At 35.5% G+C, this 13942-nt stretch overlaps 1 protein-coding gene across 1 annotated transcript; it reads right to left on the reverse strand.

The window, feature by feature from the left end:
- Positions 1–1281: 1281 nt before the first annotated feature.
- LOC109162959 (protein NRT1/ PTR FAMILY 2.13-like) lies at positions 1282–6957 on the reverse strand. Its single transcript, XM_019311669.1, has 5 exons — positions 6720–6957; positions 6059–6276; positions 3706–4262; positions 2338–2732; positions 1282–1881 (listed from the first exon to the last, which is right to left on the reverse strand). Exons 1-5 carry the CDS (start codon positions 6928–6930, stop codon positions 1379–1381), a joined length of 1884 nt encoding a protein of 627 aa, XP_019167214.1. The 5' UTR covers positions 6931–6957; the 3' UTR covers positions 1282–1378.
- Positions 6958–13942: the final 6985 nt, after the last annotated feature.

A 13942-nucleotide genomic window follows, 5' to 3' on the forward strand; every position in this document is an offset into this window, starting at 1 on the left:
TTCTACAATTCAAAGATTCATTACCTTCAAATTTATCAATTTATTATATTCACTGCATTGTCCATTGTCTTCTTTTTACATTATCTTGTAATTAAATATCAAAGTTATAATACAAAATACATTATATATATTTATTTACCAAGTATTTTATATAAATATAATAAATATTAATATTTTGTTCAATACTTTCACATGGTAACCTACGACACACATCTCACAATGCATGAAACATGTAGGGGAAAACTACTACTACCAAATATCGATTAGAAAATTCAATAAATATTATCTTGCATTTATATATTTTGAATTACCGATTTAAATAAAAAAAAAATTCAATATTTATTTACATATGCATGAACATCTCCGATATGCATGTCCACCTTGCAAGGTGGACACGGTTCCATAGCATAATTTGCCCACTTTATTGCTCTTAAACTAAATAAAGTAGTAGCTACAACAAAAAATAATACATATGCATTTAATTAATTAGAATTAGATGTCTATAATGCCTTTATTTAAAAAAAAAAAAAATTATTCATTATAAAAAATTTAAAAATAGATATAATTTCATTAGTTATATTATCTTTATTTTCTACAATTCAAAGATTCATTACCTTCAAATTTATTAATTTATTATATTCACTGCATTGTTCATTGTCTTCTTTTTACATTATCTAGTAATTAAATATCAAAGTTATAATACAAAATACATTATATATATTTATTTACCAAGTATTTTATACAAATATAATAAATATTAATATTTTGTTCAATACTTTCACATGATAACCTACGATACACATCTCACAATGCATGAAACATGTAGGGGAAAACTACCACTACCAAAAATCGATTAGAAAATTCAATAAATATTATCTTGCATTTATATATTTTGAATTACCGATTTAAATAAACAAATTCAATATTTATTTACATATGTATGAACATCTCCGATATAATATTGTGTTGATATACTTTGAAATACTTATTTAAAAATAATCATTGGGCATTATCTCATTCGCGCAAAGCGCGTAAAAAAACTAGTTCCCTTAATAAAGTTTATATTAACGGAATTTTAGGTTATTTAAAGGAAGAAAATAATATAATAATGGGTAAATAAGAAAAATTATTTTAAAAAAAATACTAAAATCAAAACAATATCAACCATTTGCATTAAAAAAAAAAAAAAAAAAAAAAAACAATATCAACCATTCGAAATAATTACCACAAACATTTTTTAATTTCAGTTAAGGGCCTAATATTATTGGCTCAGGATTGTAGATAGATAATAGGATATGCTAATGTCTTAAATTATTTTACACTTTCACCCTTTACTACTACTACAGTACCACTCCACATCGGAAGTGATTTTACACTTTTATTCTTTACTATTCACATTCCTGTTAAGCTCAATATCATTAATGAATGGCTTTTGATTATCGTCCTCCTCAATTCTCACTCTGCTCTTGTAATGATAGCCCCGAGAAACGTACACAAAATATCCCAAATTCACCACTCCCAAACCCGCAATCACCAAGTAGTAATTCTCCAGTTTTCCGGCGTTGACGTTTTTGGTCAACCAATCGGGCCGGCCGCCGTGAGCGGTGGTTTTGTGCACCACGTTCACTAACACCACGCTCAGGTAACTGGCGCCGGCGGAGGTTATGGAGTAGAGGGAGTTGGCCACGCTGGTCATGCTGTCCGGGAACTCCTTGTTGAAGAACTCAATCTGGCCGATGATGTTGAACGCCTCGGCGAATCCCATGACGATCAGCTGCGGGGCGAGCCACATGACGGTGATGGGGGCGACACCGTCGGCGCCGCCATGCGACACGGCGGCGGCCCGCCGCTTCCTCTCCACTAGTGCCGACACGATCATACCTACGATTAGGAGTGTTAGCGAACAGATCTTTCTATAAACTATTTGTGTTTATGTTCAGTAAGCGTTGGCTTATATTCATTTATTAAAGTAAATGAACATAAGTGAACGAATTTTAAAGCTTGGTTCATAAACAAACAGAGTATGAACAGTTGTAGGCTTGTTTGCTAAGAGCTGGTGAACAAGCTCATTTATGTTAGTTTAATAATGCTTATTGCTTAGGAACATGATCATGAACATGTATATGTGTTTGGTTATTAAGTGTTGATGAACGTGTTCACGAACGTGAATGAACATGTTCGTAAACATGTTCATTAACGAACAGGTTCGTAAACGTGTTCATTAACCAGCATTAAAGAACGCCTAACAATCGAACATGAACAGGATTTTCAAAAACCTTTAACAAACGAATACGAACAAACTATGTTTGTTCATGTTCGGTTAATTAACAGCCCTACCTATGATAGAGAACACGAGTCCGATCCCGATTCTTTGGAGCATTGTTATCCCGCCCTCGATTTTGGTCCTCTTTCGGATGAGCGGCACGAGGAGGCGGTCGTACACGGGGATCCATAGCGCGATGGTGATCATGGAGATGACGAAGAGGGAACCGGAGGGGATTTGGAAGTTGGGGCCGAGATGGCGGTCCATTTTTAGAGCCTGTGACACTGTGAAGGTGCCCTGTTGAGTTACGGCGATTAAGCATACGATTCCGGCTGCCCAGATTGGGATGATTCTCACTAGGCATTTCACTTCTTCCATTTGATGGATGCTTACTAGATTCCAGTTGCTATCAGGTGTTCCATCTGCCTTCAAATCTCCTTCTGTTATCACCGCTGCTTTGTTTAAAAACCTGATCAAATATTATAATTAAACACATTCATATCATATCAAACCTAACAATTATATATATCACTATTATTCCTTCTCTCAAAAGGTTGAATCCCAACTCCGGTCCAATAAAGTATTTGGGAGGATATAAATTAGAGTTTTCAATGACTCAATATACCAGATCAAATGTCGGGTGCGCACAAGAAATTTGCCTATTTTGAACATACTCCTTACACTGTTGCCACCGAAGTTCGAAATTTGGTGTCTTTTCCCAAATAATGTCTCTAACATACATTATTCCTGATTAAATAATTGGGAAATGCCACTTTCTACTGAAATATATGCTTATAATGCATTTTCCTTTTGAATTATTAATGTATCCATATTTGTTCCCTTAATTATTTTAAAAGTGACAAATTTTTTTACTCCCTCCCAGTTAAATAGGCTTTTTAATCGTAAAGAATAAAGACAAAATAGGTATTTCATTTCTTTTTCTTATCCAAACAATTATTGCTTATATGTTAGGATGCAAAAAAAAAAAAAGAAACACCATTTACAAATATTATATTATAATTATAATTTTAACTAATGCTAACAACATAATTATATTAATGCTAGCAATAGAATTAAAACTTAAATACAAATAATTCATTATTGCTAAATTTATGTTTAAATCTTAATTCTGTTACTAACATTAGCTTAAAATCATAATTGTAGTATTTGAAAATAATATTTATTTATTTTTTTTACATTTATTCTGATTCTGAATAATGAACATGACTTGAAGTATCTATTTTGTTCTTATGTTAACCATTCAAATGCTTAGGTAATAATATAGAAGGGAGGGGAAAATGTGACTTTTAAAATAATTGAGATAACAAATATGGATACATGAAGAATTCATCAGAGATAAAAAGGCTAGTAGCATATAATTCGGGAGTAAAAATGAGATTTTCACTTATTTATTAGTTGTAATACTAATAATTTAATTATACCTGCAATCCTTGGTGAGGGGAAGCTTTTTCCCGGCGAGGGATGTAACCGGAGGATCATAATAGCTACTGGTATCATCTGGGAGCTTAACTTTCCTTTTGTTGAACGCCGCTACGAACACCTGAGCAACGCCGGAGAAGACGCTCCCCTGCGGCTTAACGTAAACGTAGACGCGCCTGCCGAGAAAGAACAGCACGATGGAGAGGAGCATGAGCCCCGTGGGGATGCCGAACCCCAGCGCCCAGCTCACGGAGTCTTGGATATACACCACGACTGTCATGGAGAAGATGAGCACCACCATCAAAGAAGTGTAGTACCAGTTGAAGAAGCTGGTGATCCCCTTCCGGCCTTCCTCTGTCGTGGCGTCGAACTGGTCCACGCCGAAGGGGATGCTGCACGGCCGGATTCCGCCGCTGCCGATGGCGAGGAAGCCCAGAGCCAGGAACAGATAACCCATCTGTGAATTTGTCGGGCCTTTGCAGCCCTGCGGTTGGGTTGTGTTGCACGCCGGTGGACGGAGGCTTGGAACCAGGGCTATTATGGTAAATATCAGCATTCCCTGTCCAAATCGTCCACACAATGTTACGTGGATCATAACAAAAAGTACATTATTTTTATACTATATGTACATTATTTTTGTATTGAATGTATATTATTTTATAATATACAAAATATGGTCCATACAACTTAGGTAGATCATGGTCCACACAATAATGATTCGCACTTTAATCTAATTGTTTAGACAGATACATGAGACCGACAGAATCTGGTCTGTTTCACATTGCCACAACTCACATGAATTGGGCTATATAATATTAATCAATTAAGTATTGACTACCAAGTAATAATAATAATAATTTAATATAAACGTTGTTATCGCCTATATATCTTACTTCACATGTCAGCTTTTTCAAGTCTGATTATTAAACAACTTTCGTGACATCTTAACCGTTAGTAGTATGTGATTCACGTCATGATCAAGAGTTTTAATTTGGCATAAGTAGTACACACACGAAAATTGAAAATTAAAAAATAAGATATACGAAATGAGGAAACATGCAAGTTTTATTTTTTAATTAGACTTTAAAATATATTTTAATTACATCCCTAAGAAGCATTTCTTTTTAATTAAGAAACGTTATTTTTAGGTGTTTTATTTTAGAGTACATAAATTTTTTAAAATTAGGGTTAAAGATGATTATGCATATAACTCAATAATTAAGTCTGTAGTACGAGTATAACTGATTGATAAAAATGTAATTTTTTCTAAAAGGTTTTTAAAAGTGTTATAGGAGAGTTGCAAATGACGTGACTTGTGTTGCAATAGAACTTGTACCATGAAATACTCGTTGCAAACGAACAAATCAGTACGAGTATTACTTTAACTTGTTTTGTATTTTTAAAGGAATATGTAACGTGAATAAATAAGGGTAGGGTCACGTGTCCCATGCCAACACCCAACGTAGCGCCTAAGAATTTTATTTGCACAGATCACTAGACCTTAAATAATCATTCTTCTCCTCTAAAAGGTTGAATTCACAATCCAAAGGGCTCCTCACACCTTGACTCAATAAAACATTTAAGATGATTTAAATCATGATGACTCATTAAAATGAAATTTTTTGTACTTGCTGCTCCCAATTTTCCGACTACCGGTGGTCAAAAAATTTGGATCAGTCCGATTGTCCGGTTGGTCATTTTTTCGACAATTTTAAAAAAGTGGTCGAAAATATCAACGAAAATTTTTCTGAATAGCTAAATTGATCAGATATGTGGTTGGGACAGGCGCTTCCGATCGGACTAAGGCCAGTGATCGAAAATCCGTTGATTTCCCACAATGAGAAATCTGCTCACTTTGAGCATAATTCCAACACTATCGCAACCGAGGTTCAAACATTGGTCTCTTCTTCCAAATCATTCTTCTAAAAGGTTGAACCCCAAACCTAAGGGTCCCCGCACCCTGTCCCGATAGAGCATCAGGAGGAACCCACCCAAATCATTCTTCCAAAAAGTTGAACCCCAACCCTAAGGGCCCAAGGAACCCCTCATTTTGAGAGGTAGCCCCTGCACTGTCACTGGTGAGACTCGATCCCTAATCATTCTTTCAAAATTTTACCTCTATTACCAGTTAAGCAGCCCATGCGGGTATCATTCTTCCAAATCATGATTGATTGAATGCATGTGCAGTGTGAACCCACCCAACATCTTTTTCTTCAATGCATTAACCATTTATTGTACCTTTCTTCTCTAGCTAGTCAACTTATAAAGACAATTTGTCATCACCACTTGCTCACCACTCATAAAGACAATTTGGCATTATTCATTTATTATTTCTAACTTTCATCGTTTACGTACCAAGATTTCGAATATGGAGGAGACGGCGATGGTCCAAAACCTGCCCAGGTAAGAATCGGAAATGAAGGCACCCAACAGGGGGATGAAACTTGTGACTCCTGTCCATATGCCCATCATATTTGCAGCTTCAACTAGGTCCAAGTGATACACTGTCAACAAGAAAATTGAGAAGTTTGCTAGTAACCCCACTGATGCTAGCCTCTCAAATGTCTCATTTCCTGCACCCAAAACAAATTGTTAGACATAGTCCACTTGTTAGGCGTTGGCCGATTTCAGCCCCTGCTCGATTCGAGACGTTGTGCCTTATCAGGAGAGATGTTGTTAAATAGTTAATGTTACCTACTTATCACTAATTGATTTTAAGTAGAATATCACAACTAAATAGTCAAAGAATTCAATCAAGATTAATTTAACATTCGGTGGCCTGGGATTGTTGGGCGGAAGCTGGTCAAGGACAACACCAGCGTCTTGAAAATGTGTGACATATAAAGAAATAAAATTATGTCTCTGCTACTAGCGATAACTTTTGGCCTAAGTGGTAACCGCTTGATCTAATAAGTAGTATCAAAATCGACTGGTTGGTGCTGGGAGGAAAAAAATTGTTAAGTCTAGCACAAGATAAAAACGGATGAATATAGGGGAAGAAGACGAAGAATTGAACCTAAGACGTAAGGCATGGCTCTCCATCCGCCAGGCTTTCGTTGGGTGGTGGTCGCCGCAGCTTTCGCGGCCGGCGAAGCCTCGCCGTGGCGTCCATTTTCAGGCGGCGGCGGCGGCGGCGATGAGCGCGGAGAAGAGAGTGGCAAGCTCTTATAAGTACTCCGAGGAGGCCAGGAAGGGCTTCTGTTTTGCTGAAGATTTTCCCCCTCCATTGTTGAAAGTGCTAATAAATGACCCCATACGAGCTCTAGCTGGCTACATTTATACCGCCTTTTCATTGTGGGCCCCAACAACGCCAATAATTATTAGTTTCTGTTTTTTTCTTTTTCTGGGATTGTAATAAACTAATAATAATGATATCTCACTAACACCCATTTACCTAATCAGATTACAATCGTTATGCCATGGAACTTTGTTCACCATCCATGGTGAACATAGTCTCAACAATGTTAGTGCACCGTTATCTTTTCTTTTTTTCTTAATTAATTGCGTGACTTTTCTTCTTATTTTCACATTTCGCAATTTCACTTTAATTTGATGTGAACAATGATTTCGGACATTCATAAATTATGAATCCATATCTGCACATTCACTTTGGAACCATGCCTACACATTCCTGTCCGAAACCATGGCTGCTCCTCTGTAGCGCAAACTTCTTCAACATTCATAAATTATGAATTTTCTGTTATGAAATTATGAATTTGCTGTTATGAGATTATGAATTTTCTGTTATGAGATTATGAATTTACAGTAAATTCATAATCTCATAACAGAAAATTCATAATTTAATAAATATTTTTCTTTTATGCAATTATGAATTTTCTGTTATGAGATTATGAATTTACAGTACATTCATAATCTCATAACAGAAAATTCATAATCTGACCAAACGCACGCCGTTAACACCACATTCGCGAATTTGTTTTTAATGTAAAAACGGCGCCGTTTGGACCCGTGTTCATCATTCATGGTGAACACGTTTCCAGGGCATAATTTACCATCAGATTATGATTGAACTAAAAAACTAATTAATATTAAATTATTATTTCATTTGGATAAAAAAGCTTTCTTTAGAATTTTTAGGGAAAAGTATCCAATCCTTTTAACTTTTGATGAAAAAGCAATTAGGCCATCAAACATTAAAAATGTTTAATTACATACTTAAACTCTTTAAAATTGTGCCATTAAACTAATTTATAAGTAACCAACAGGTTACCAGTAAAAAAAAATTTTTTTAAAATTTTTTATTTTTATTTTTATTTGCTTTTGGCCGGCTGGCCGGCGACCTTTGCAGCCGCCTCCAGCCTCCTTCCGATCTAGAAGGAGGCGGTCATGGCCTCCTTTCGATCTAGAAGGAGGCGGCCGTTGCCTCCTTCCAATTCAGAAGGAGGCTGGAGGCAGCTGCGAAGGTCGCCGCCGGCCGGCCAAAAGCAAATAAAAATATAAATGAAAATAAATAAAATCTATTTTTAAATTTTTTGATGGTAACATGTCGGTTATCTGTAAATTAAGTCTAATTGTATAATTTTAAAGAGTTTAAGTGTGTAATTGAACCTTTTTAATGTTTAAGGGCCTAATTACTTTTTCATCAAAAGTTAAAGGGTCTATCTGACCATTTTCGAATTTTTATAAGATGAGACAAATATCTTTCAATTTAATATAAAGTTGGTGTAAAATTTTAATTAATTGATTAAGAAAATTGATTGTCAAACTAAACAAATTAAATCACTTCCTTTCATATCATAGATTATATCATTATAACTCAATAGGGTAGCTCAAGTGGCAAATGAACTCTCTTTGTGGGGGAGGATTTTAGGGTAACCTGGGTTCAATTTTCACAAGTGACGATTCCCTTTGGGCCAGCTTTTGTGCCTTTCAGAGTGAACCGGGTGGACTGAACCACATTGTGGTTGACACCCAAAAAAAAAAATTATATCACTATATAAATTAAAACATATACATTTTTTTTATTATTCTAGACATAAATAAATAAAAAATATTATTTGTATTTTTGAAAGTGTTATATATATATATATATATATATATATATATATATATATATATATATATATATATATATATATTAGGTTCCTCAACTTACACTAAACTAATCATAAACTTTTAGAACCCATGCCCAAGAACACTGGAAGAGGTAAAAGGAATCTTCATTACCTCCACCCTAACGCTAGGTCAGAGTAAGATTTTCAAGATGACCTTTAGATCATTGAGCTAAGCTCTGCATGATTTTTTAAAATATATATTTCTGTCAAGCAATTTTACATTAATTGACTAGATGAAATATTTTTAAAAATAAATCACCAAAATCAATTATGGCCCGTTTGGTTCACGAAATAGGCTTGGAATGTCATAGTATTCTCAGTAATAGGTCTATTCATTTGTTTGGCAACCGTTTGTATTCCCAAGAATAATATTCCCACTAATAGCCTATTCCCCCAAATAAGGTAATAGTTATTACTGCCCCCCCCCCCCCCCCAGGTATTAACCTATTCCTGAGTCATCAGACATAGATTTTTTATTTTATTTTCACTTTTATCCTTTTCTTAACATATCTTTCTCTCGTCTCTCTGTGCGATTCACCATCTGCGATTCCTTCACCGATTATTTCATTCCCAATAGAATAGCATTCCTATTCCCTCCAAATTGATTCCGTGAACCAAACGGGTCATTATAGTAACACATTAATTAATACGTGTATATATAATATAATTCAAAATATATATTTTATTGCATTTACTCATGTTTGAGAGAACCATGGCTTCTCTTAGGGGTGTAAACGAGCCGAGCTGAGCTCGAGCCTGGGTAGGCTCAAGCTCGAACTCGTTAATGAAGGCTCGCTCGAGTTCGAGCTCGAGCTCAATCGAGCTTGAGAACTGATGCTCGAGCTCGATTTTTCGAACTCAGAGCTCGATCTTGAGCTCGAGTTCGGGCTTGATTTTGACATTGAATTTGACATATTTAATATTTTTGATTTAAAATTCAAGCTACTTTGTTTTATCCATACATAAATAATAGAAATCTTTTAGGGATTTTAAGTTTAAAATTTTAATTTTTAATTGTTATATATATATATATATATATATATATATATATATATATATATATATATATATATATGCCTCGCGAGCGGCTCGACGAACCACGAGCTTAGAATATCTAGGCTCGGCTCGAGCTCGATTACTAAACGAGCAGCTCGAGCTCGATTTTGACCGAGCCGCTCGCGAGCTGCTCGGTTCATTTACACCCCTAGCGTCTCTCATCATATACACACCGTACTCAAGTTAAAAGGACAATTTTACTTACGTCCTTTTATACATGTACTATTTTTTTAAAAAAAAAATTGTGTAAAAATATGCAAACTAATGCTAGTTTTTTTTTTCTTTATTATTATTTGTTGTTGTCGTAGTTTTTTTTTGGCTCTTGATTCCACCTCGTCCCACCTAAACCATGATTTCTGGCTTCATTGGTTCAACAAGTCCCAAGTTCACCAAAATTCAATCTTGAGACCTTCCATATGAAAAGCAACAACCATCAGACCACAATGTGTTGGAAATAATGAACCAAAAGTCGATTTAATATTCCAAAATAGTATTTATATATACACACGAAAATATATAAAATACTATTCGATATATATCCGAAATACACACACACACAGATATATATATATATATATATATATATATATATATATATATATATATATATATATATATATATATATATATATATATATATATATATATAACGAACCCAAAGGTTATATATACATATATATCTATGAAAGAGATATACCAATATATATCAACCAAAATTGGAACTAATAATCCACAGATTATAAATCCAATTCAACGAAAAAACAAATAGAGAGAGGATTTTTGCTTAGAAGCATAATCCAAATTGAAAGAAGAAAAAGATGACTCGTGTTTGGGTATAGGGTTTTTAGAGCGAGTCAAGAGATTACTCTTTCCTTAAAACCTTATTTGCCACCTCCCAAAAGTGCTAGGAGCGTTGTGGCCTAGGTTTCCCAGGATAAAACGTGCTACGGTTTGACGTTTGAGCACCCAAAAGAGTGAACCCGGCGAACTAGAGCAAAAGCCTTGAACACAGTTAGGCAAAGAAAGGAGTAGAAGTAGAGGTTTTGGAGTTGGAAAAACGTGCAAGTGTAGCATTCAAATTTCCATAATAGATGAATTTAATTCTCGTGCGCTACTGCTATCTCTCGGCCTCAGCCAAATCCCCAAGCCTTTTCGCTCTCATTTTGGGATTTGATTTGCACCCCCTGCACGTGAGAGAGCCTCTATGCTATACATTCAATAAACCTCTAAAAGACTCTTGTATAAATAGTGGGGCAAATCCTCTTCCTAAACCAATGTGGGACAAAAACTCACTTTTTCCCATCACTTTTCCAACTCAAATAGGTCTACTTTGAGATTCAATATCTCATTCACCCATTATCCGTTTTGAGCGTACAATATATCAATCTCTTCGTCTCACTACGAAGAACCTGAATCCACTTTGACCCGACCCAAACCAGAAGTGGACCCTACTGATAATTGTACCACAAAATAGCCACTTAAAATGCCTTTTTAATGCTATTTTTCCAACAATTCCCACATGAATGAAAAATTGATTTTCAGGGTATTTTGAAATCGGAAAAAACTGTGTTCAACGGTTGATTCCTGCATAGGATAGGTAGGGATCACTATACCCTTTGAACCTTCCCTTGTGAAGATATGTTTACTCTACTGGCTGTACGGTAGAACGCGAACTGCCGTTTGTGTAGACGATGACATATCTCACACAGGAACCTCCCAACCATGCTCTATTCTCATGAGTGTGCCCATTTTGGTCGTGGGTCACCGTTCCTGGTTCTGTGAGAGTTTCTAAAGAATTGTGCCCATCAATTCTCCTTTGAAGCGACCCTCACTTCTCTCTTACATAGGTGATTCTTTCTCGAGTATCTCGCATACTCACATATGTCATCGGACATTCGAATCATTAAAGAATCAACATGCTAGCCTTGTGCGGGAATCACTATTTCTAACGAGGAGTGGTAGGGAGTCTGAGACCCCCACAGTGACACGCTCCGTTCCATAATTTAGTTGTCCCATTGAACCTAGGTGCGAATTAGGTTGGGTATCTATTATAGAACTTTTAGTCCAAGGGCTTTAAACCCATTCCTCATTCCAACTTCTCAACAACTATTTGCTTACCCTCGGGTTAGCGTCTTAGCGGCTGCTACGTTATCTTTTGACACCACGTAGTCAATAGAGATAACCCCCGTTGTGAGAAACTGTTTAATGGTATTATGTCTACGACTTATAAGTCTAGACTTACCATTCCACATCTAACTCTGTACTTAACCAATTTTAGCTTGACTATCGCAACGCACACAAATTGGAGGTACGAGTTTTCCTCTAGGAACATTCCCGAAAAAATGGCATAGCCATTCGGCCTACTCGCTAGCGACACAAGTGTAAGGCTCTCAGCTTTGATCCCGTCATGGATCTTAGCTATCACAAATCGTTTCAAGAATTTCCATACAACCAACTTCACTTATCTACGTAAACACGTAGCCTTTAATGGACTTAGCGTCCTTTGATATCCCTTTTTAACGTGCTATACTTTCCAAGTACAGCTAGATATCCCTCGTAGTGTAGTCCAAAGTCACGAGCATACCTTAAGTATCTCATAACTCTCACTCTTGCCTTCTAGTGCGTGACACTAGGGTTACTCGTATGTCTACCGACTTCGTTAATCGCAAAGACAATATCCGGCCTAGTACAACCCATTTGATACAATTAAACTTCCAATAATCTGAATGTATTCTCCGTGAAAAGTACAATCTCCGTAATTATTGGCTAGTTGTACATCAGTATCTAACGGTGTCCAAGCCACTTGATTATCATCCTTGCAAGGATTCAATCAACTCAGTGAGATTGGCCTAACACGAGACCATACGGTCTTCTCACGATTTTAATCTCGAAGATTATATCTGCCAATACTCACACCTTTCATTTCAAATATCAAATTTAACATGTTCCTGGTAGAATTGATCATTTGATCGTTACTACCCACGATGAGTTTATCGTGTATAAACAAATAGTGATATCTCTGTCTATCGTACGCATTACGTAAACACACTTTCACTTTCGTTTATACTAAACTTGTTGGTCATCATTGTATGATCAAACCTACATGCCAAATACTAAGGCAATTGTTTCGAACCATACAATGATCTCACCAATTACACACTTACTTTTCACAGCGTGGAACAACGAACCCTCAGGTCGTTCCGTGTCTACTAAGAAAGCGATACATCCATTTTGATGAACTTCCAAGTCTCGCTAAACGGCTCTGGCAAGTATCATACTAATGGATTTCATTTTCATCACAAGAGAATATATATATATCGAAGTAACCGTGGCACTCGCGTTGCATGTAATCTACAATTACAAGCCCGATCATTTTACTTCAATATATCCAATCGGTTTTATCTTCTGCATAGTGATCCACTTAAGATCTAGAGGTTTTACAACCCGGAGGAAGAACAACCAGTTCCAAGTATGATTCTCTAAGATAGACTATCGCTTAATATTTTGTTCAATGATTTCACATGATAACCTATGACACACATCTCACAACACATGAAACATGTAGGGGAAAAACTACCAGTACTAAATATCAATAGGTGTTTGTAAGATAAAGAGTTCATATTCTAACTAAAATCTCAGTCATATACATAGCAAGGCAAATTTAAAGCTTCCTACATCATAATCTCATTGCATGATGAATCCCTCTATGATGTCACCAGTAACCTAATTGCACATGACACACTACCAATAAATAAATAAATAAAGAAAAAAAAAAGAGGACATGTACTGAAGATGAAAACAATGACAATGCTACCCAAAAGAGAATTAAGAAGAATTAGAGAAATTTAACCAAAAGTAGTATTTATTTAGACTATCGCTTTAAGACTAATTAAGTATTTAGACTAGCGTTATTACAAAGTTGCAAACATTTATTTTAGTTACAATTATAATCAATCTCTCATATATTATCTTGAATTTATATACTTTAAATTACCGATTTAAATAAACAAATTGAACATTTATTTACCTATGCATAAACATCTCCTATATAATATTGCATTGATAGATTTAAAATACTTATTTAAAAATAATCATTGAGCATTATTCC

The sequence above is a fragment of the Ipomoea nil genome, unplaced genomic scaffold, assembly GCF_001879475.1.
Source record: "Ipomoea nil cultivar Tokyo-kokei standard unplaced genomic scaffold, Asagao_1.1 scaffold2971, whole genome shotgun sequence".
Lineage (NCBI taxonomy): Eukaryota > Viridiplantae > Streptophyta > Magnoliopsida > Solanales > Convolvulaceae > Ipomoea > Ipomoea nil.

Coding starts and splice junctions, on each gene's coding strand:
- LOC109162959 (XM_019311669.1), bottom strand. CDS start 6,930: ATGGAGGGGGAAAATCTTCAGCAAAACAGAAGCCCTTCCTGGCCTCCT. Junction 2,733..3,705: donor CCCCTCACCAAGGATTGCAG/GTATAATTAAAT, acceptor ATATTTGATCAG/GTTTTTAAACAAAGCAGCGG. Junction 1,882..2,337: donor ACTCGTGTTCTCTATCATAG/GTAGGGCTGTTA, acceptor TCCTAATCGTAG/GTATGATCGTGTCGGCACTA.